Source organism: Schistocerca gregaria, chromosome 1 (assembly GCF_023897955.1).
Source record: "Schistocerca gregaria isolate iqSchGreg1 chromosome 1, iqSchGreg1.2, whole genome shotgun sequence".
NCBI lineage: Eukaryota > Metazoa > Arthropoda > Insecta > Orthoptera > Acrididae > Schistocerca > Schistocerca gregaria.
Genome location: NC_064920.1, coordinates 1,090,947,420 through 1,090,972,994, shown reverse-complemented (window position 1 = coordinate 1,090,972,994; position 25,575 = coordinate 1,090,947,420). Strand labels below are relative to the sequence as shown.

General features: G+C 41.0%; 1 protein-coding gene across 2 annotated transcripts in view; it reads right to left on the bottom strand.

Moving 5' to 3' along the window:
• The window catches only part of LOC126282030 (nuclear factor NF-kappa-B p110 subunit), an 87,951-nt gene extending 65,561 nt beyond the window's left edge, over positions 1 to 22,390 (bottom strand). The window contains exons 1-5 of one of the 2 annotated variants that reach the window (XM_049981450.1): positions 22,307 to 22,390; positions 21,910 to 22,014; positions 16,562 to 16,722; positions 9,596 to 9,765; positions 1,883 to 2,024 (exon numbers count right to left, since the gene is read on the bottom strand). In XM_049981450.1, coding sequence (XP_049837407.1) covers positions 1,883 to 2,024; positions 9,596 to 9,765; positions 16,562 to 16,722; positions 21,910 to 22,000 — 564 coding nt within the window. In that variant the 5' untranslated portion in view covers positions 22,001 to 22,014; positions 22,307 to 22,390. Of the gene's footprint in view, positions 1 to 1,882; positions 2,025 to 9,595; positions 9,766 to 16,561; positions 16,723 to 21,909; positions 22,015 to 22,118 lie in introns of both variants that reach the window. The other variant, XM_049981441.1, reaches the window with a different exon arrangement.
• Between the last annotated feature and the right edge of the window lie 3,185 nt (positions 22,391 to 25,575).

Genomic DNA, 25,575 nt, shown 5'->3' with positions numbered 1-25,575 from the left:
AACTGATCATATATTGTTTGACAGTTTAATAACAAAATTAGGAAATGCTTAGGACACAGACTGTTCCGCTCTCAGATCGGAAAGCAATGCAGAAATACCAACAGGAAAAGGTGGAAATTTATGTATCTACAAACAGATCAATGCATGATACATACAACTTCCACTGCCAAACCTCAGCAGAAGATCTTGCTGAGAAACGAGAAAATTCTGGTATACTTAAAATCGCTAAGTGGGTCAAAGGCTTCTGTAGATTCACTTGCCAACTAGTCTGGGAGGTGGCAATAGAAGACAGCAAAAGTAAAGCTGCAGTTTAAAATTTCACATTGAAGAAATCATTAACACAGGAGAATCGTACAAACATGCCGCCATCTGACTGTCGCACAGACTCATGCATGGAGGACAGAGAAATAGGCATCCCTGGCAAAGAGAAGCCAGTGGAAAAATTGAACACAAGTAAGCTGCCAGGTTGAGATGGAGCCTCTGTTTCATTTTTAGAAGGAGTACTCTGCAATGCTGGTCCCTTACTTAGCTAGCATTTATCACAAAGCTATCGTCCAACGAGTCCCAAGCAACTGGAAAAAAATTGCAGCTGACTATTGCATACAAGAGGGGTAAAAGAACGGATCTGCGAAGTTGCAGACCAATAACCTTAACACTGATTTGCTGCAAAATTCTAGCACTTATTGCGAGTTCAAATACAATAAATTTCTACATGACAGGACAGCAATTTTGCACAAATTAGCAATGTTTTAGATAGTGTTACATGTGCAAAACTTAGCTTGCCCTTTCCTCAGATGAGGAATGAACAAAGGACAACATGCAGATTCAGCATTCCCAGATTTTTATTAAAAAAATAAGTGCCCCACTGCAGACTGTAAACAAAGGTCTGAGGATACAGAAAAGTTTACCAACTAAGTAATAGAATCCACTATGCTGCTCTCAATGGGATGTGTTAATCAAAGACAAGGGTATCGCCAGGAGTGCTCCACGGAAGTGTGACAGGAAAATAAATGATCTGGCAGACATGGTGAGCAGCTACCTGTGACTGTTTCCTGATGATGGTGTAAGTACCTTCATCAAGTGATGCTAGAAGGATACAGGATATCTTGGACACAATTGTTATTTGGCTTGATGAATGTCCACTTGCCATAAATACTGAATAATGTTAGTTGACACAGATGAATAGGAAAAAACAATCCTGTAATGTTCGAATACAGTGTTTGTGGCGTGCTGCTTGACAAGTATCTATGCACAATGTTGCAAAATGATATGAAATAGGATGAGCACATAAGGTAGTAGACTAGGTAAAGTGAATGGTAGACTTAGGCTTAGAGGGAAAGTTTTAGGAATATGTAGCTCATCTATAAAGGAGACCATATATGGAACACCAGTGTGACCCATTCTTAAGTACTGCAATTCAGAGGTTTGCAACTAAATTTGTCACTGTTGGGTTCAATCAACACATGGGTATTACAGAGATGCTTCGTGATCTCAAATGGCAATCCCTGAAGGGAAAACAAATAGTCTTTTTGCGGAACACTTCTGAGAAAATGTAGAGAATTTGCATTTGCTTTTGATTGCGGAACGATTCTACTGGCACTAATTTTACATTTGCATAAGTAGACAACGGATTATTATTATTATTTTACTTTAAGTTGTACAATTACAATTTAAAAAAATAAGAACAGTATGCAACATTATCATTCTAATACTCCTTTACTCTGTGATCGGAGACAGATTTTAATTATCTTTCTTTAGGTTAAATCATTACATTTAATGAACGGTGTACCACCCACAAGCTTTCTAAGACTCCGTTACTCTGTCATCAATGATTAAAAGTGTACAAAAGAACACCCATTTAGCTATTAATAATAATACTTACTTCTGTTTCATCCTTTGTTGGCAAGGATGAAATATTTATGTTATGCTGCCGTAACTGCTCCAATTTTAATGCTCGTTTCTTTTTAAGCAGTTCTTCCGCAATGTGCTTTTTAGCTGTGTGTATGATGCCCATACCTTGGAATCTGAAAAGAATTTTTTTTCACTATTAATTATCAGTTATTATACTTGTCCTCCTTTATACACGTTGAGGCATCAAGAGGACGACAAAAGATTGTGTGTGTGTGTGTGTGTGTGTGTGTGTGTGTGTGTGAGAGAGAGAGAGAGAGAGAGAGAGAGAGAGAGAGAGAGAGAGAGAGAGAGAGGGAGGGAGGGAGGGAGGGAAGGGGGGGAGGGGGGGAGGGAGGGAGGGAGAGGCAGGGGGATGGAGGGCAGTACCAAGAAGCAAAAAAACTGTAGCACTGTCAACACACACATGTAGAATCTAAAAGTGACACTCTTCCCAGCTTTCCAAACAAAGGTCTTTGTCCACTCCCAACAGTTCTGCTTCACAACTTTGACAGCCATATTTCTCTACACAAACATCTCCTACAATCATTGTCTTGGCATCACTGTACATCACCTTTCCAGGCAACTAAACCCATGACCTCATACCTGGTAGTAACAACCGACTTACTGACTATATTCTAACACACAATTACTTCTCCTTACCATCCACAAACAATACTGTGCACTGTCCTGGAACACTAATGGCATGATGTTCAAGGAGTTTTCTACCTATTCAGGATAACGAACCTCTAGCCTGGTACAAGCTCACATGTCCATCTGTTTCTTATCAGTTTACATAATGAGCTATTTACCTGCATGTGGACCACCATTCCACTGGTGGCTCTACACAAAATGCTGTTCACATCAAATCTACCAGTAACAACTCTATATGACATCTGCCACACTTTCCATCCTTAAAGTCTCTCCTAGAGGGGACAGCTACCCACAGTGATTAACAGTCCCTCCATCAGTAAGCTTAGGATCCTTTTAAACATCTTATTTCATTCTTCGTCTTCAGTGTTTGGCAACCAAGCAGCTATTAAAAGAACAACTGTCAACATGGATAACTTAGAGAATCAAATATCCTCAGTGTAGTGACACAGCTTCCCACTTAAGAAATGCATGGCTTCCCCCCAGATTGTACACCAGTCAGATTCCTTTCACAATATGCTGATACAATGGCTCCATACTTAGCAATCCCATACAATCCCTTGCTCATATAAAGGTAAGTACGCAAAGACTCGAAAATTGCACAAGTCTCACAAATACTCTAGAACGGAAATAGGAGTCATCTGCTGAATTACAGACCCATATGTTAACATCTATTTGCAGTAGTATTTTGGAACACACAGTCTGCTCTAATATTATGAATCATCTCGAAGAGAACGATTTATTGACAAATAAGACAACACACAGTCATAAAATATCATTCTTGTGGAAATACAACTAGCTCTTTATTCCCACAAGATAATGAGTGCTACTGACCGTAATTCATGGAAGGTCATCGAATAAAACCTCTGTCGTTCTTGATCTACATAAATGATTTGGGAGACAATCTGAGCACCCCTCTTTGATTGTCTGCAGATGATGCTGTCATTTAATGTCACGATGTGTCATCGGGTGACCAAACCGAGTTGAAAATGATTTACACAAGATTTCTGTACGGTGCAAAAAGTGGCTACTGACTCTAAATAATGAAAACTGTGAACTCATCGACATAAGCACTAAAAATAATCTGCTAATTTCAGTTACATTATAAATCAAACAAACCTAAAGCATGGAAACTCAACTAAATACTTATGGATTACTATTACACACAACTCAAATGGAACTATCACATACACAACGTTGTGGGTAAAGCAAAACAAAGACTGATTTATTAGCAGAACACACAGAAAATGTAAAAGGCCTTCTAAACAGACTGCTTAAACCACACTTATTCTCCCTCCTTCTGGAGTATTGCTTTGCGGTATGGGACCCACTTTCGATAAGATTCACGATGTACATCAAAGAAGTTAAAAAAAAAAAGGTCAGTTGATTTTGTATTATTGTAAAATAAGGGAGAGAATACCATAAAAAAAAAGTTGTTTTTCGCTGCAGCAAGGCCTTTTCGTGAAATTTCAGTCACAAACTTTCTCCTCACAGAGTCAAAATATTTTGTTGGTGCATCCTACATAAGGGGAACTGATCATTGTAATACAATAAGAAGAATCAGAGCTTGCATGGAAAGATTTTTAGGTGTTCGTTTTCCCTGCACACTGTTCAAGAATGGAAGTGTGGAGAAGTAGCTTGAAAGTGGTTCGATGTACCGTCTGCCATGCACTTAATTGTGAGCTGGATAAGAAACATGTAGATTCATATTATAGATGAGTCTCACTATTGGAAAGCAACTGCTGATTGGGTTTTTGCTTGGATTATAGATTTTTGCATCTTGTAGACCACTCTTATAGCTGTCTTCTTCTTTGCATCTTGTTGATTCTTCCCATTATTGATGCCCGTATTGTATCACATTCCTTAACAGGTCACGTCTGTAGTATGTACTTGGGCTTTCACACCAAATTATGCTCACACTGACATACTGCATCTCTGGTAAGCTTGTTTTGTTTTGCTTTGCTTCAGGGTGCAAACAAACAGCTGGGGTCATATGAGCCTAAGTCAAAACTAGAGAACACAAACACAGAATGGAGTTAAAATGACTATGCATCAGTCCCAATTGACAGAATAGAAGACAGCTAAAAATAACCAGGTGAAAAAAAGGGCTAAGAAAAACATCATACAATAATGGAGGTATAAAAATAAAAATGGCCTTCGCTATATTGCTGCAGCAGATAAAAACTAAAACGCAGTCGACAGCCCGGGCATCCTATGCTAGAAGGCTGATAAATCAGGTGGCAAACCCAAGCTGAACGTTAATGGTAGGGGGGAAAAAAAGGGGGGGGGGGCATTCCAGCAGGAAGTGGTGGACAATTAAATTGTGTGTGCAATGAGGAGAAAGTGGTGGGGCAGTGCCACTCAGCAAATGACGAGGGCTAAAAAGGCAGTGTCCAATATGCAGCAGAGTTAAAATATCTCCTCCCGGTGGGAGGGCCAAGAGGACGTCGTCCGAGGCGGCGGGAGAGGCTTAATAAGCCAAAGCTTACTCCCGCGAAGGGAGGACCATTGGCGATGCCAAAGGGACACCACCTGCCGACAAGACAGCATCGCAGAGACCATTGGAAGGAATATAGGTACTCGTGGGCTGATATACAAGGACTGCATCCTTGGCAGCAGCATCAGTAGCCTCACTTCCTGGCAGACCGCCGTGACCAGGGACCCACAGATACACGACACTGGCTCCATCAACAGGGAGCAAGTGACAATTCTCCTGGACCCGCTGCACTAAGGGAGGGGCGGTGTACAGCACACAGACTTTAAAGAGAGTGTGCCGGAAGCAGATATCGACAGACACGCGTGATAATGATGAAGGCACACCCGACCCCATGGTCAGTCCAAGAGCCATCCGTGTATACCAAGGTACTATCGCAAAGTTCCATGCGAAGATTGTGAAACTGGAGGAGGTAGACCGAGGCTGGAGTAGTGTTCTTAGAAAGCGAATGAAGGCCAAGTTTAACATGGGCCACTTCACGAAGCTAAGGTGGTGAGGATTCACACCCAGTGGGAAAGTTGCAGGTAGTGTGAAGTTAAGCCACCGCAGTAAGAGGAAAAAGTGGACTCCAGGAGGTAACAGAAAAGAGAGAGGAGCACCGTACTGATGATCAAAGAAGGCGGCATGGCAGATAAATGGCACACATACCTGCTGAGGAGAAAGTCACGGCAGTAGGACAGTGGTGGTTCAGCAGCTTCAGCATGCAGACTCTCAACCCGGCTGGTGTAAAAGGCGCCTGGGGCCAAATGGATGCCACGACGGCGGATAGTGTTGAGATGGTGTAAAAGGGATGGGCATGCAGACGCATAAGCAAAGCACCCATAGTCAAATTTCGAACATACAAGGGACCGGTACAAATGAAGGAGGGTGGTTTGATCGGCACCCCAGGAGGGACCGTGTATAACGGGCTGCCAGGTAAGACACACGGGAGGACCAAAAAGAGTTTCCTATCCAGCATGAGCCCCAGAAAAGTCACAGTTTCAACAAATGGAAGGGCGACAGGTTCAAGATGTAGAGATGGTGGGAGTAACCATTTGCACCGCAGATATTCATACAGACGGTTTTGTCAGTGGAAAAGCGAAAGCCATTGTCAATGCTTCAGGAGTAAAGATGATCGAGACAGCACTGAAGACACTGGTCAGTGAGACAGGTCTGTGGAGAACTGCAATAGATGGTAAAATCATCAACAAAAAGAGAGCCGGAGATGCCTGGCGGGAGACAGGTCATTATATGGTTAAGGGCGGTAGGAAATAGAACGACCCTCATGCCAGGAGCACTGGGACATTTCCTGGATAAAGGTGTCCGACAAGGCAGAACCCATACACACCCCGGAAACTCGGTCTTGTAAAACAGCCCGAAGAAAATGAGGCAGGCACCCATGGAGGCCCCACGTGTAAAGAGTACAGAAGATACCATTTCTCCAGCAGTTAACGTAGGCCTTCTCCAAATCAAAAAACATGGCCACAGTCTGGGATTTCCGCAGAAAACCATTCATCAAATGGGTGGACAAAGTAACAAGATGGTAAACTGCTGAACGCCACGCGTGAAAGCCACACTGTGATTCATTAGTAAATGGTGAGACTAGAGCCACTACACCAGCTGTGCATGAATTATACGATCCTTCACCTTGCAAACACAGCTGATCAAGAGAGATGGGCCGGTAGCTAGAAGGGAAGTTTTTGTCCTTACCGGGTTTAGGTATGGGTATGATGGTGGCTTCACGCCAGCGTCGAGGAAATGTGCCCTCCATCCAGATGCGGTTGTACGTGTTAAGCAGAAAGTGCTTACCAGCATGAGAAAGAAGTGCAACATGAGTACGTAGATGGTGTCTGGGCCTGGAGAGGAGGATGAGGACGAACTGAGAGCATGATCTACCTCCTTCATAGTAAAGGCGGCATTGTCACACTCGTGATGCGGAGAAGAGAAGGGTATCGCCCGAGCCTCCTCCACTTGTTTCAAATACAGGAACGCTGGGTGATAGCGGGGAAGACCTCGAAACTTTGACACAATGGCGGCCCAAGGTGTTGGAGATAGCAAGCAATGACATTGTCAGCAACTGTCAGACTGGAAATTGGAAAATGAATCTTGGTGACAGAAATCCGTCAGAGGTTGGCCCACAACACAGAGGAAGGTGTGGAACTGTTAAAATAACTAGCGAATGAAAGCCAGCTGTTTTGCGATTCCGAAAAATGCGACACTTTCTCTTTATAATTAATGCAGTTGGCCAGTGTAGCGTGGCGGTTAGAATTGTGGAGAGCTCGTCGACGTAAGCGAATTGCGTTGCAGCACGGCTCAGTCCGTCAAGGGACTGGGACACGATGTGGTAAAGAGGAAGTGTGAGGAATGGAACGTTATGCAGCTGTAAGGATAACGTTGGTGAGATAGTCCACTTGGTCATCACAACTGGGGAAATCTTGCTCTTCGAAGGTCGTCAGGGAGGAGTAAAGCTGCCAGTCAGCCTTAGTAAGCTGCTATTTGGGTGTGCACGCATGTGTGTTAGAAGTTAACAAATGGATAGCACATAGGAAATGGTTGCTTGAGTAGGTGTCAAAGGACGGACCACTCAAGACGATGGGAAAGCTGGGCAGTGCAAAAGCATACATCCAAATGGGAATACGTGTGCATACATCCAAATGGGAATACGTGTGCGAGGAGTCTGAAAGGCAGTTGTTGCGGCAGAAGAGATTAAGTTGGTTAAGATGTCAGCCAAGAGGGCACCTCTCTAACAGGTCCTGGGAGAACCCTAAAGGGGATTATGTGCATTAAAGTCTCCGAGTAGCAAAAATGCGGGAGGTAGCTGCCAATAAGTTGAAGGAAGCCTGCTCTGATGACATCAAATGACAGAGGTACATAAATGGTACAGAGGGGAAAAGTCGGGTGGGGTAGGTAAAAGCGAACTGCAACAGCTTGAAGAGGGGTAGTCAGGGAAATGTGTTGACTATGAAGGTCTTCCCGTACGAGCAGCACGCCGCACGAGATGGAATGCCGACCTCAGGGAGAAGGTCAAAACGAATCGGTAAGTAATGCGAAAGCCCAAAGTGGTCAAGAGGGCGCAATTTCGTTTCCTGAAGGCAGCGTACAAAGGGATGCAGCAATGCTAAAAGCAGCCGTAAATCGTCTTAGTGGCACCAAAGACCGAGAATGTTCCATTGGAGGACACTTATGAGGATGAGATGTAGAGGTGTTAACTCGGCGGCCACTGAGTGACAGCCGGTGTGGAGTCGCTACTACAAGGGCACAAAGGCAGGAGGATCCTGCTCCATGTTGTCCACAGAAGCATCGGCTTACTCGTGCGGTCAGTCCGTGGAGTCGTACACTGAAAAACACTTGGTGGTGAACACTGGCGAGGCAAGAGGCTGGCCGGGCTAAGGTACCATGCAGCGACGCCGTCGAACAGGATCTTTAAGTTGCCTTTAGCGGACTTCTTCGAGCCCCTGTCTTAGGTGATTGGTCACATCTCCCGAACATCTGACAGAGCGACCAATCGGCAATTTGGGAAGGTTGTAACCAGTCACATGTTACGCGTCAGATTACGGGCCAGGCTTCAGGAGCGCACAGGGTAGAAGAAGAGGAAACTCAAACACCGAAACGAAGGAACGAGAGGAGAAGGGAAACAAAGAAAGGAAAAGGGAGCCAAAAACAAAGGTGAGACTGTTTGTAAGTCAGCAACAGAATGCAGAACATTCCGAAGAATTCTTCAGACATGTTCCCCAAGGGACGAGAAAAAGAATAGCAAGGAGATAGACACGCAGCACGGAAGGGAAAAATGCTGCAAAGGCTTGAGGCTCCATGGTAGCCAAGCACGAATCGGACAAAGAGTGGTGAGGCCCCTGGGGGGATCTCTCGTAAGTGATCAACAACCTCATTACTGGTGATCACATCATTTGATTTCATTGCAGCAAACATTAGAGATATCTTTTTCACACTGATACCCGAAGTTGAATGGTGCTGTACATGACGGGGTATTTGGTCTTGCAGGCATCAAAGTTCTTCAGACCTGTTACACCAGTTAATGACACACTTGAGTGTCCCGCATAAAGATGTTCAGCAGCAAATATTTTATCAAAGCTGAGAACTCCCTCTTCAGTTCAATGGTTGAGTTGGCTGACAATTGTCAGGGCCTGGATCCTCTGTGTGTGGAGAATGTTTGACTGTGGGTGGTGTCTGCTTTTCCAGCACATGCTACGTAACATAAACCATAATTAAAGTGTAATATTAACAAAATCTAAGTGTCTCGTATAATCTCCACTTTCTCGTCTACACATGGCATTGTAGTAGCTCTAGTTAAGGAATTAGAGAATTTCTCCAATTCAAACTCTGGGTAATTGGCATTACAAATAGTTCATAAATACAGCGCAATAGTTTGGAATAATGGCATCATTAGATCAGCCAATTTCTCTAATGGAGAGAGAGGCACACTTTTAAACTGTCAGTAGAAGTCTCCCAGTCTGCTTTCTGTTGACCATCCATTTATGTACTGATCAGATTCAGAATGAATCAGGTAAAGTGTAAGAAATTCCTACACCACTGAAATCCATTAACATACAATTTTTGTATACTTACACTGCTGTATATTTATTTGCAGCATTAACTTTCAATTCATGAGGATCATCCTTGTCATCATTTCCAACACGCACAACAAGCCTGTGCGTGTGTGGAGTGCGCATATATTCAGTAGGGTGCGCAGTGTACAATGAGCATCGTACAATTGCCTCCCCACTGTAGTTCTGCAACTGAAAATAATGATGTATATATTTACTACTAACAGTATTAATTGATAGAGCTTTTTTGTAAGTAATTTTCTACAGCTGTTAAATAATATGAAGAAAGCACATTTGAGCCATCGGTTGTAATTTTATGTTTATCCTCTACAGGCATCCAGAAGCAAACTGCAGTAAATCCACTTTTTCTAAAAAACTATATGTTGCCACCACTTTATTCTCCATGCTACTGACCATTAATAACATTTTTTTTTAAATACAAGTAAAACAACTTGTGAGACTGCAAAAACTGGTGTTTCCACTTCTGGTTGGGAACCGTGCTGCTGCTAGGGTCGCAGGTTCGAATCCTGCCTCAGGTATTAATGTATGTGATGCCCTTAGGTTAGTTAGGTTCAAGTAGTTCTAAGTCTAGGGGACTGATGACCTCAGATGTTAAGTCCCATAGTGCTTAGAGCCATTATGAACTTCTGGTTGCAAAGCGAAACTGAGTGAATCCACTGCATGAAGAAGTAGCAGAACTTTGTGTAAGCTTAGAAAATGTCATTGTCCAAGCAAAAAGATTGCTCTGAATTAATTCTGTATTTTGCCTAATTAATGCTGCTTTTTTAGCTTACAACTTCACTACCATTAGTTTTGAGTTTGTGTGCCAGTTTTGCCAAGATGTCCCTACAGCACACTACAGTGAAACAAAAGACAGTACCACACTGTTATCTAGTCATATTGGTGTGTCTACCTTGGCTGGATTATCTCATGAAAGCAAGGAGAATGTTTGTGGTGTTTCTGTTAGACAGAATATCGAGAATGCTTTATAATTTCCTCCATAATCAAGGATGTTGATGACGGAATATGTGTACAATGAATTTCAAAAGATAAAGGCCATAAAAGATCAGCCTAACCTTCTGACTGGAAGATGAACAAAGTAATGTGCATGAAGTAAGATTCAATCATCATGTCTTTTTATGCTGTTTTTCTGGATGGAAATAACAAGAACTTCAATATCAGTAAAACTGTAAACAGTAATCAATGCTATATGTGACTGTAGGATTTCCCGGCGTTAACTATTGATGAAGGTTTCTCGGGTCATCAATAATTAATGCTGTTAACATGTAAGGTTCTTCACAAGGCAGTTGGCCTGGGCAGTGTCTGTGCACATGGGAATGTCAGCATTCTTTCTGAGTGGGACGAGGCGCTGCAGGGGTACCGTGACCTTAAATACTTCATGGTCACGGTAGCTCACAATGCGCAGGTTACTGGAATTTTTGCACTTGGGAGGACGCTTCATAGGTTACAAGCCCGTTGTGCATGCGTGTACACCCGCACTTTTCACGCACGTCTCGGGGGGTACAGTGGCGTGGCATACGTCCCACCCCACAGCAGCAGAAGCACGATAGGGCTGAACCTTTCGTGTTCTGTAGACGTTCGACAGTGACCTGAGTGTCGGCTACCCTCTTCACCGAAAAGAGCTTCTTGTTCCCCTGGTTTCTGTTGGGTCACCACAAATGAAGGTGACTCTCTCTCTGGTTGGATTTGATATGCGTCACTGTGTGCACACCACACCCTATGGCCTCCAGGGCTTCTTTTAGGAGGTCAGTGTCTGTAATATCTGAGATTTGGACTTTCACATTGTCATCGCCTGCAGCCCTTACAGTCAAGATTGCTGTCATCAATCGTTTAGGGTGCTGCAAGAATCCTTTGCAGTCCTCCTCTACCTCCACGATGAAGGGTGGAAGCCAATGTTCCGACTGCCTGGGCAGGAGTGCTGGACAGGAGCTGGCTTCATTTGCATTGTGCTGGTTCTCGTCATCTGCACAGCCGACTATATTTGTAGGTCCTGCTCCCACTGCCCAGCAGTGTGCCAGACTTGAGCTGGTCACACCTTCTGTGGGTTAATTTTTGGCCATTCGTAAGGCCTGCCTCTGTTTCGTCGGCAGTGGCTGATGCCAGCTGGCGACTGGCATGTGAGCTGCTGCTTCTGTGGCCAGAATTTTTGGTCAAATAGAAAAGGTTCTCATGTCTACGGCCACAATTACCTCATCAAGTGAGTACAATTAAGTGTTCAAGGATCATAGAACAGTTTTCCAATTAGGAATAGCTGTCTACAATCGATGTTGCAGGGATACAGTTGCCGATATCATTAAGCCTCCAAATCAGTGGCACTTCAGATTTGCCCCATGTGATCACCAGACGTTAACAGGGAAACGCACTGGAACATGTGAAGTGGCCTACAGAATGAATGCTGGTGAAGAAGAGGGATGTGCAGACAAGGCAGAGCCTACTTGATCTGGATGCCAAGTGTTACCAGAATTGAAATGGCCTTAAAGGAATCAGAAGTGAGGGACACTGATTTCCTGCTTGAAACGCATTTCGGGCAGACTTGGATACAAAACTAAACTCCAGCTTTCTACTATAATTATTGCTGTGAACAACGCACGAGAGGACACAGGCTCTAAAATTCACCTGGAGGATAAAAAGTTGCCAGTGTACTTTAGAAGGGATAGGACAGGAAAGGACTCTTAAGCCTGGGACACTTTAACAGCTTTCAAACTTTTGTTTAATGTTACATACTTTGTTATTACAGTCTACTGTAGTCATCAAAATGTTTTCTTTTCTCCTTTGTACCAGTACTAACGTGTCTTTTTATTGTAGTAAATAGTCTTCACGGGTTAACGGAAGTACCTAGCCACCAGCGAGGTTGAACCATCTGAAGATGTCAGACAGCTGCTACGAAGAACTATCACAGAATTTGCACAACGTCATCCGGCACCAAACCTGTGAAGATTAATTAAAAATCCTCTGTCGGGTAAGCTTGAAGTGCCTTTTTATTGTTACATCATGATAACCAGATGTATATCCACCTCTAAAGAAGCGAAACTCTGCAGATCCATGGAAATGGAGGAAAACTTGGCAAATCCAAATTATCGTAAGTTACAACTAGTAAAAGAAAAGCCAAATATTTCAGGGAAGACAAGGAATTTCTAGAATCTGTCATACGGAGGAGGCAAGACGTTTTTGGAATTCCCTGGGGAAAAAAATGTTCTAATTCACTCGCTGCATTTTTCTTCTGGACACCTCAAATATGCTTTTTCCGACATATTAACTGACAATGTAAGAAAATAAAAAATAAAATAACCTGGAATTAAACTAGCTCTCCATATTTTAACAAAGTTATATCATATTGGACATAAATTGTTCATTCATTTTAAAAACTATTCAGCAAAAAACAGCATTAAAGTCATTAATTGGTTATTAAGCTGATTTTGTAATTTACTAATGTACATAATATCATACACAAGCCTTGTCCGAAAATGAACTCTCACAGGGCAAGCATGCCTATCTCTACTTATTAATTTATGAAAGTAACTACTACGAAAAAACAAATAACAAACCACTCCTGTAGCAGAGGACACTGATGCAAGTTCCATCTGACCAAATTTAAGAGCAAATCTACGACGTCATGGAACATGTCTGTACATGATATTGCAACATAAAAGTATTAACAGATAAAATAAAATGTTTACAAACCAAAAAAAGACAAGCCACAACTTGATGTAACTACAATCAACAATATAACATAAGGATACTCTTCAGCTTCGATTTGGAAACACTTTGATTACCGCCAAGATTTTTTAATTCTTGTGGTAGGGGGTGAAATGGTAAGAAGCCAGAAATGGGAGAATCGCATTATCAGCAGCAGAAGAAGAAGTCAGGAGTTTTCTCATCTGAGCCTTAAATGTGCAGACCAGTCATTCAGCCTCACCGTTTGACTGTGGATGGAACAGAGGGGCACTGACATGTATGACGCCGTGACAGGCACAAAAATCCGCAAAATCGGAAGAGGCAAATTGCGGACCATTATCAGAAACAAGAGTAGAGGGAAGGCATTCCAAAGCGAAACTGCGAGCTAGAGCATTAGTGGTTGCCGCGGTGGTAGGCGATGTGCAATGGACAATGAAAGGAAAGTTAGAGTAGGCGTCAGTAACAAAAAGCTAATAAGTAGCTAAAAAAGGTCCCAAGAAGTCAGCATGAATACGCTCCCAGGGCTTCTCAGGCAAAGGCCACGGTAACAAAGATGACTTTGGGGCGGCAGCCTGTGATGCAAAAACTCTCAATTGCTGTTGATACTTTCTCTTTGAAGACATTCCACAACTTTTCTACACTTACATCATCAGATTGGAAGGAGTGAAGACTGTCTCTTAAAAAGGCATTAAGAGCACTTTTATCAGCTTTTTCAATAGATATTCTTTGCGTTTCTTTCTGATGGTTGTAGGTGTTGCGGTATTCAGCCTAGCAGCAACTGCTTTGTGGTCGCTAATCCCTGTATTCGCCACAACACTCACTATTTGTTGCTTAAAGGTCAAGTACGCTTTCGACATCATTGAGCTCACGAACTAATTGTTCAATATAATTTTCTGAGAAAGCATTCAGTACAATTTCGGCTGACGTTTTATGCCTACCACCGGCTTTCAACGTATAATTTTTCCAGCATATCGAGGGTAGATTGAAGTCACTACCAACTATAATTGTATGAGCGGGGTACTTATTTGAAATGAGACTCAAGTTTTCTTTGAACTCTTCAGCGACTATGTCTTCTGGGTCAGGGGGTCAGTGAAACGATCTAATTAATAGTTGAGTCCAATTGTCAGGTATAACCTCTACCCATACTATTTCATATGAACTATCTACTTCAATTTCGCTACAAGGCAACTACCTCTGACAGCAATAAATACTCCACCACCAACTGTATTTAATCTATCCTTTCTGAACACTGTTAGATCGTTTGAAAAAATTTCAGCTGAACTTATTTCCGGCTTTAGTCAGCTCTCTGTGCCTACAAATATTTCATCTTCAGTGCTTTCTATTAGGACTTGCAGCTCTGGTTCTTTTCCAACACAGCTACGACAACTTACAACTACAATACCAATCGTTTCTAGAACTACCTTAATGTGTTTTACCTGCCCACTTTCTGATGGACACCCCTTCTGTGGTTCCCTGAGACCCTCTAACCTCTCTCTCTCTCTCTCTCTCTCTCTCTCTCTCTCTCTCTCTATATATATATATATATATATATATATATATATATATATATATATATAAAACCGCCCAGTCCCTTCCACACAGACCCCGCTACCCGTGTAGCCACCTCCTGTGTGTAGTGGACTCCTGACCTATTAAGCAGAACCCAGAAACCCACCACCCCCAGGGCGCAAGTAAAGGATTCTGCAGCCTACACCGTCACAGAACCGCTTGAACCTATGATTCGGACCCTACATGAATGGGTGCAGCTCATTAGACAGGGTGCTTACTTACTGCACACACCCCACACCATTACAGAGCCCCCACCAGCTTGAACAGTCCCATGCTGACATGCAGGGTCCATGGATTCTGAGGTTGTCTCCACATCCACTCAATGTCCATCTGCTCAAAAGAATTTGAAATTAGACTTGTCTGAACAGGCAACATGTTTCCAGTCGTCAACAGTACAATGTCAGTTTCAACAGGCCAGGCAATGTGTGAAGCTTCGTGTTGTGCAGCCATCATGGTCACACAAGTGGGCCTTTGGTTTAGGAAGCCCATGTCAATAATGTTTTGTTGAATGGTTCACACGCTGACACTTGTTGATGGCCCAGCATTGAAATCTGCAGCAATTTGCAGAAGGGTTGCACTTACGTCTTCTCTTCAGTCATCGTTGGTCCGCTCTTGCAGGATTTCTTTTTTGTCCGCAGTGATATTGGAGATTTCATGCTTTACTGGATTCCTGATATTCACGGTATACTCGTGAAATGGTCATTCGGAAAAATCCCCACTTCATCTCTTGTGCGTGCACAAACTATACCACCACATTCAAACTCACTTAAATCTGCCATTGTAGCAGCAGTAACTGGTCTAAGAACTGCAACAGACATTTGTTGTCATATACAGGAGTTGCCAACCGCAGTGCCACACACTGCCTGTTTACATATCTCTGTATTTGAATATTCATGCCTATACCAGTTTATTTGGTGCTTCAATGTATATTCAAAGTACTAATATAAAATTAAATGTTTTATATATACCAATGAAATATGCTTAGCAATAAGTAGCAAAATAATTTACCTTAATACCTCTGGATTTTGTTGATTATGATAAAAATTCTGTGTACTCATTATCAAAATTAGTTATTAGGGCATGACACATTTGCAAAATAACAACCTGTTGTATAAAAAAAATCTTGATCCCTCCTGTGCTACTGCACTTTTTCATGTCACACAACACACAAACTCTTTGAAAATCACGAGTTGATGTAGCTTGCTGTGCTGATCCATCGACTTTCTTCACTGACACTTGATGTATGTACATTCATCATGCGTTCAGGAATGGTTAAAGTTTGGTACTGGAGCTGCCCCCCCCCCCCCCCCCATCTTTGTTGTGGTGATACACTCATCTGTATCACAGCCTGAGATCTTAGTCAGGCCTAAATTTGACAATCTGGTTGCGAGCTGGCAAAGCCAATACATATGAAGGCCAAATAAAGGTTGTGGTTACAAACTGATCGGTAGTGAAGCCTACTGTCTACATCCACATTATACTGAAAAGTGCCGGTGGGGTCCAATATATACCGTTTACCCTAAACTGGATATACATTCACGGATTTGGACTGATGTTGTTGTATCAGAATACCAAAGATATACAAACTGTCAGGGGAACAAACAGAAATACGAACTTCAGTTTCTGATGAAGATAAGACACCAGACTGAAAAAAAAATATTTCAATCATGAGATTTCCAAAAGCACAATTTCACTGATGTTAAATTAAATACTACTCACTTACCCGAACAGTGGGATAAACTCTTTTCCTTGATTTGTCGGAGCTTTTCGCTAAGATGCTCCCATGAGTCCCCATCATTTCAGACTTATATCGAAATCTGAATTTATCAACCGGTTGTTCCACTATTTCCAAATGAGGTTGGCCCAGACATGGTAAAGTAAAACCTGCAAATAGATAAAACATCAGTATGTGAGGCACGCTTCAACATAGCAACAGACGGAGCAAAAGTATTACCAAAATTTGCCGTACAATTAAAAATCTCGCAAAACCGATACAATCACTGATGTTCATCACAGGTAGAAGACACTTTCAGGTAGTATGTTGCTCTTTAGTGAGTGAAAGGAAAAGGGAGCAAGTAAATACACCACTTAGAACAATTCATTTCATTTTTGCACCACTGGACATCAGTGATCAGCAAAGGAAAACCAAGATAATCACACAATGCAGGTTTACACCATCAGTATTTATATTCTTGGTAATTTATTTATTTTATGGAATTAGACTGTGGTCCAAGGCATATTTCTTGTCTAACAGCTCATACAGGCTTGGCATTCAAACTGTTTACAAACATTAAAAACTATTTATCAACAGTTGCAAGTAGATTCTTTATCTATCCAATTTTATTTTTAAAAAAATATTATTTTTGTTGCTATATCTGTTGTTTAAGATGCTGGACAAATACACGGACACACAATTTGAAGTGAGCTGATACACAATTCTGAATGCAACAGCAAACTAGCCTGAAAGCCCCCGATTACTCACTTCACTAAACATTTCTTTAGAAAGTTATTTATAATGAAAGTTCTTGTCTTCTATATTCTTCCGCCTGTAGCAAAATTTCCATAATCAGTTAGGCCTACATAGGCTAATTCTTCTTATCACAAAAATACCCACTTGCACTACACAAAAATGCTAGTCTGCTGATCATTCTGTCTACCAAATTACATATATTAGCAATTTTGGCAGGAACTGGGTATCATTGTGGTGGTATAGAAAATATTTACAATACAGTGCCTACACATGAGAATCTCCATATTAAAAGTCCGTCAGAGATTAATTTTCTGTCCTTCACCATGTAGTGACAGTTCTACAATTTTTTTTTTTAATGTTGTGCAGGCATTAGAAATGTGCAGAAAAAAATTTGATCACTATCAAGTACAGTGTAGTTTTGAACTAACATTTGATGAATTACCTGTATAAATTATCCTTGACAAACGGATCATTGTAATACTATCTGCCCAATAAATGTGGGAAAGTGTCAAGCTGATACAGCACTGCGTCGATCATTTCCAACTTGCCATCAATTCAAATTATAACAAGATATCAGACATCAATAGCACAGCTTCTGTGAAACGTCAATCACAGGGGAGCCACGCGACACATTTCCAGCACTGGATGATGAGACACTAAGTGAAGATATATGCCTCGGACAAAGGCCTAATGATATAAAGCAAAAGTCATCAAAAGCATACCCAAGGTAGTTTATAAGCAGCTTCTAAGAGGGAAAATAACTAGAAGAAATGATGAGAATGCGTTAGGCAGCTTGGCTGGGACACATGCTTCAAAGAAACTGTCTAAAACAAAGAGTTGCAAAACATTGCATGTAATAGAGGGAAAGGAAGAGGGTGACTTCGAATGCTGGATAACATCAAAAGAACAAAGTTAACAGCTGATTACGCATCATATGCGACAGTAAATTTAGGAGATCCCCAATAAAGTGAAATACATCCAGTCCTATTATCTATATTCTGACAGATAATTACAAAAACTGAGTGACAATGTTTGTGCAAGATAATACATTATAGTGGATAATTGCAACACAAGAAAATATAGCAAATTGCATAGAGATCTTCAGAGGATACAAACTTGGTGAAGAGATTACCAGTAAACCCTTGACAGAAACAAGCATTAACACTGTGCATAAATGTGAATAAAAACTCATTAATGTTCAATGAAACTACGGCCAACAAAACACTGTAAACAATCACAGCTCTGGAATAGGCCTACCTGAAAGAGAAGTACTGTTCCTGCCCAAAGATGGAATGACTGTTGTACATCAGCCACACAAGTCAAAACATACGGCTGTTTGATGGTTTTCCTTGGTAAACCGACTACTGTCCCTTATCCACAATGGATCAACAGAGTTATCCCAAGTTAAGTCTGGCTTTAAATGGTGAACCTAGGAATATACTACACCTTCCAATGTATCACTCACATAGGGGTCATGAGGGATCCCACAGCCGCCAGCAATTTAAAATGACATTCCTTCCGTAGAAATTTTCGAATGAAAGTGAAGATGGGAGCGACTTTACTAGAATTGCTTGGAAGTCGCTCACCTCAGTCACCGCGTAAGTGTTAGTTTACACTATGCATCCATGTTTTTTCCAGGCGTGGAACTACAGTAAGTGGTATAGTTATATAACATTGTTAAACATTTTACAATGTGTAAGAATCAGTTAACGAGGAATCCCTTACGGGACACCAAGTGTTCTTAATAAGCGCAACAGCCTCAGTGCACGTTGTTCACTCCAGGAAGTTGCTGTAAGATTTACAGTAGTGTTTATTTCATTACAGGGCATATTTGATGAAAGTACAATTGAAATGACCTGTGTTTTGGAGGGAGCACACTGTAAAGGAAGAGGACCTTTGTCTTTAGACTGGCTGAGCAATCAGACATCCAATCTGTCACAGGTTCATCTGCTAGGATGCAACAAAAACACAAATGCACTCACAAACCTGATGGTGGATGGCTAACAGTAGCCACATTAGAACAGATTTGTCTCCCCCATGCCCCAACAATATCTAAAAAGTGGGAAAACTTATATTTGAAACCCACAACGCTACTCCTGATGCTGGTGTCTAAATTAATTACTAATTTTTGACTGAATGGTATATATGTTTGTACAAGTTGAACAGAGCAGGTAAATATGACATACACTTATACACTAATGTATTCAAGAGTAGCTTAACATACACTATTTGTAAAAATGTACTAACAAACTGTCAATTTGGTTTTCAGAAAGGCTCTTCAACAACAACAAAAAATGCTATGTATGCTTTCACTGATCAAATATTAAATGCCCTAAGTAACCGAATGTCATCCGTTGGGATATTTTGAGCTCTCAATGGCTTTTGACTGTGTGTGTCACAAAATTCTTCTAGACAAGTATTGTGGTATGAGTGGGACAATGCACAAATGGTTTAGTTCATGTTAATTGGAAGAATGTAGTAGGTCGAAATTAACGGTACACAGACTGCAAAATTCAGCAGTCCTCTAACTGGGGAGGTATCATGAATGGTGTCCCACATTGTCCTCAATATATATGTTAAAGACCCGCCATTCTAAATTCATGAAGATGCAAAGCTAGTTCTTTTTGCTGACAACATAAGTAAAGTAATCACACTCCACAAACAAGAATTAACTGAGTAATTTGTAAACAATCTCTTTCAGAAAATTAACATGTGGTTCTATGCAAATGGACTCTCACTAAATTTTGAGAAAACACAGTATATACAACTCTGTACAGTGAATGGTGGAACACCATTAAGGCAGAGTATTCAAAATCTCTGGGGATGTACATCGATGAGAAATTGAATTGGAAGAGACACATTGAGGATTTGCTAAAATGGTTAGATTCAGTTAGTTATGCTATCAGGATTGTTGCAAATTTCAGTGATAAAACTTACCAGTAAATTAGCCTACTATTCCTGTTTTCATTTACTGATTTAATATGGCATCATATTGCAGGATGACTCATCATTAAGAGAGAAACTGTTTGTTGCACAAAAATAAGTAATCAGAATAATAGCTGCAGCCAACCCAAAATCACCTTGCAGACATTCATTTAAGGAACTCGGGATCCTCATAGTATCTTCGCAATACGTATATTCGCTTATGAAATTCGTCATTAATAACCCACCCCAACTCAAAAATAAAATTGAAGTGCATAGCTACTGCACTACAAGAAAGGATAATCTTCACTATTCAGGGTTAAATCTGACACAGAGAGAGGTGGATTATGCTACCACAAAAATCTTTGATCATTTGCCAAACTGCATTAAAAGTCCGACAGATAACCAACCAACATTTAATAACAAAGTAACAGGATTTTTGAATGACAACTACTTCTACTCAATAATTTTTAGATGTAAAGTTGTGTAATGATAACTTATGTTAAACTGACACTTTCCACAATCATTATGGAATGACGTATTATTAATGTAACAAGTATTAATGTAATGTAACAGATCCTGCAGAATCCACCAGCCCAAGTTCAAAAACTTTACTTGAGACGGAAGATACTGCAGTCCATAATGTGTCGTGGTAATAAAAAGATATGTCGAAAAACCAAACTTGAATAACCTGACTGCTCATTACATGCACTGATAATTGCTACTAATCAAATATTACTGATGTTACACAGGTTAAGTACATCAAGGTATGCACCTGCCTACAGTAGCCTGGCTGTATTTTGGGGTGGGGCTGCTCGTCATGTTATGGTATGAAATACTGTCTCATTTGTAAACACTAAAATTCATTCATTCAAACAAACAAAGACATCTACTCAAATACCTGACAAACTTAGGTTACATTTATACTTTGTCTCATATATGTTTGGAGTTTTCTGCAACTTATACATTACAAAATATCTTAATCAAATCTGGGTAGGCTATACGCGGGCAACGTGAAAAGTGCTTCCTATATTATGGTGTTATAGTGAATTTCGGTTTTCCTCCAACTGTACACCTTTTGCGTGATTAACACTTTCTATGCGAGATCATGAAAATAAAACAGCCTTTAGCAGGTGTCTGCATGATTCAAACAAGTTATATAGGTGGGGTAAGCATATAGAAATTTAGGAAAAAAAATTAATTTCGAGTAACAATCACAAAATGTTAGGAAGTACCACAACAAAGCCACGGAGAGAGGCGTTACATCGAGTCTTCTTCAAGATGTCTCACCTATTCCTTCGTATTCTAGTCATCTCAAATGGAGAGGGCACATAAGACTTCCACGTACTTTTAAGATACTTCATAAAAGAAATACCACCACTTCTACACACGACATTTCTATCTGAATATGACAGACGTTTCGCAACTAGATGCAGTAGTTGTTCTGAAATGTGTATGGTAGAAGAGATCTGCTGCTATTTACTGTCTATCTCGAATATAGCTGTTTTCGACAGCAGAATATCAAACAGAGGATACTAAATAAGTCCGCTAACCTAAGACACAGATCAGCTGTGACACATAACCTGTTCACAATTTTATAAAATAGTAGGCTACATACTTAATACGTAAGTGTCAGTCAAATATAATTAGTTCTAATATTTAATAGCATAGTTACTCACCAAGGTCTTCCTGATTTATAGTGAAAATGGGTGACAAAAATGATTCAGGAGTATCTGGTGAACTGGCGGAAAACATGTTTGGGCTCGACATTGAGCTCGTTGTGGCTACAAAAAAAAAAAAATAAATAAATAAATACAACATCACTAAACACATCAAGCATCAATATGCTTCAACTAGCGCACACGATAACAAATCCTAAGATGCGTACCCGAAGACTCGTAATCACTAACATTTAAAGTTGTTGAAATGTTCACAAAGTTATCAATCATTGGTAGTGCTGTATAAGCCACCTGCGACATTATAGTAACAATTATTTAATCGCAACAAACCCTGCACCACTGTCAAAGCTCGCTGCTCAACTAAGCTACGAATGCAACATACACACTGACTACTTACCAGCTCTCCGTCAGCCTTCCCACTCCTGCAGTTGCACAACGAATGGTTCTTCCCCGGCTGCGCTGTTGCCATACATTAGCAGTCCGCCGGTACTCGAAGGGGAAAAATGCGGCGACAGCCGCAATTGTTGTAGCTTTGAACACACAACAACTCAGCAGCAGGTCACTGGATTAGTGAATGTTAAAATATACATCTTGCACTTAAACAGACCACACCAAATAATTGGATGAAAAATAAAGTGAAACCTGTTATCTTCGGCAATAAATCTCGCAACGCAACTGATAACTCTCATCTGACATTACTTGTTTGCCAATTATAATGTTTCTGTTATTATTTCCCGACGCGTTTGTAATTCTTTTGGTGATCTACAATAATGTCTTCTACTTAAATACGACGCAGTGAACTACAGGATCCTATTCCGGCCGCTTAAGTTTGCAGAACTAATTATCTTACAATGTGAAACGCCCCAGATAAAACAAAAACCAACCTACTGCTGAAGTGGAAAGGGATCAGCAGTACTAGAAAAAAGTGGAGCTCTAGCGGCACGAAGCGTCAATTACTTCATGATACGACGTGCCAGCTTTAATGGGGCATCGGTGCTTGCAATGTCAGCTAGAATCCATGCCTCCTGGTTAAGAAGAAGAGACGACTGGAAAACACGAGCTCCTCTGTTGGTCATTCTAATGTTCGAGGTTTCACATACCTTGTCGGCAGTTGATTTATTTTCTGTGTTCCTATGGCTTCGGACTCTCGTTATACATCTACCTCTATACTCTGTAAGCTACCGTGAGGTGCAAGGCAGAGGGTACATCTTATTGTACTAGTTACTAGGGTTTCTTCGTGTTCCATTCACATATGGGGTGCGGGAAGCATGATTTTTAATAACTTTTCTTATGCCTTGACCACACTTTTATTTTTCCAACAACACCTTAGGCGTTTCGATTTTCCGTCATTTTCAAAGGCTACAAAATATAACACAAAACTGGTATCAGAAGGTATGAAAATATGATAGATTTCACCACTGATATCAGACATAATACAACGACTAGAATATGGTTTCTTAGTTTACCAGTGTCACCTGAGTCATATAAAATTGTTTATTATTATGTCTCCAAATTTGCTTCCGCCATTTTTCTCGAAGTTCGGAGCTTTATTGTGAAAAACTCACAAAAAATTATGATTCATACTGTTGCCATCGTTGGCCACTATATTCTCCCATCTTTCGCACAGCATACGAATCCCGTGGTGGAAGGACTGGGCGTCTTTTGTGGGGATCCATGAATAGATTCAATTTTGCAGTTTTTCATATGATCGGAAGTGCTGGTCAGCCAGGCTGTATGCCACTGATCGAAAAAGGTGGTAGTCAGAGAGAGCAATATATGAAGAATACGGCGGAAGGGATATGACTTCTCATTTCAACGTTTCCATGTATATTTTGACGGGTTTGCTACATCGGATCGAGCACTGACCTGCTACAAAATTTCCTTTACGTGTCTATCACTGTATTGTGGCCGTTTGTGTTTCAGTGGTGGGCTCGAACGCATCAGTTGCTTTCGATAATAATGTCCTGTGAATGTCTTCATCTGTTTCAGTAGCTACGAAAACGTTCCGTCTTCCGCCGCCATGCCGGTCTTCAAGATCAAAATCACCGTTCTTAAGGCGTTGAAAACATTCTCTATCACCTGCTTTACACACGACTGAACCTATGTGATCACTCCATATCTCTACGACGTGTTACATCCAGGTATCTGTATGAGTTGGCCGATTCCAACAGTGACTCACTGACTTTACAGTCATAGTTTACTAGGTTTTTTTCGTTTTGTGAAACGCAAAATTTTACATTTCTGAACATTTAGAGCTAGTTGGCATTCTTTGTACCACGCTGAAGTCTTATTAAGATCTGACTGAATATTTATGCAGCTTCCTTCAGATAGTACTTCATTACAGATAACTACATTATCTTCAAACAGCGTGCTTTTACTATTTCTCTTGTCTGCATGGTCATTAATATACAACGTGGGTCCCAAAACACATCCCTGGGGCACACCCGAATCCCCAATCTACTTCTACATCTGAAGACGATGCTCCATCCAAGATAACATGTCGAGCCCTTCCTACCAAAAAGTCCTCATTCTAGTCACAGATTTCACTTGATACCCCATATGATCGTACTTTTGACAATAAGCGTAGGTGCAGTATAGCGTCAACTGCTTTTCGGAAATCAAGAAACACTGCATCTACCTGGTCGCCTTGATCCAAAACTTTCAGTACATCATGTGAGAAAAGTGTGAACTGGGTTTCACATAATCGATGTTTTCGATATCCATGCTAGTTGGCACTGACGAGGTCATTCTGTTCAAGATACCTCATTATGTTTGAGCTCAGAATACAATCTAAGATTCTACAACAAATCGATGTCAAGGATATCCGAAGGTAGTTTCGTGGATCACTTTTACTACCCCTCTTGTAGACGGGTATAACCTTTTCCTTTTTTTAAAACTGGGCACGGTTTTTTGTTGGACGGATATACGATAGATTATAGTCAGAAGAGGGGCTAACTCAGCCTCAAATTCAGTACAGAATCTGACAGATTCCATCGGGCACTGGAGCTTTATTCAATTTTAACAATTTCATCTGTTTCTCAACACCACTGACACTAGTATTTGCTTCATTCATCTTTTCAGCGGCAGAGGGATTAAACTGGGGCAATTCGTCCGGGTTTTCTTTGTAAAGAAACATGTGAAAACGGAATTAAGCATTTCAGCTTTTGCTTTGCTACCCTCAATCTCAGTTACTGCCTCATTCGCTAGAGATTGAACACTAACTTTGGTGCCACTAACAGCCTTTACATACGATGAGAATTTCTTTGGATTCTGTGAAAGATCTCTCGACAATATTCTGCCACGGTAGTCACTGAAGCATAACGCAATATTCCCTTGACAGCCAAACGCGTTGCATCCAACGTCTCTCTATCTTTGTTTTACTCCTAATATGTAGTAATCTCTGTTTCTTTAGAAGTTTCTTTACAGTGACTATATACCAAAGAGGTTCCCTCCCTTTATGAACTGTTCTTCTGGGTACGTATCTATCCAGAGCGTGGTCAACTATTCTTTTAAACTTCAGCCACAGTTCCTCTACATGTTCTTGACCTGTGCTGAAAGTTTCAGGTTCCTCACTGAGAAATGACACTACCGATTTTGTATCTATTTAACTGAACATATATATCTTTCCGCTTGTTTTAGTTGTCCTTTGTACTATGGTAATTACTG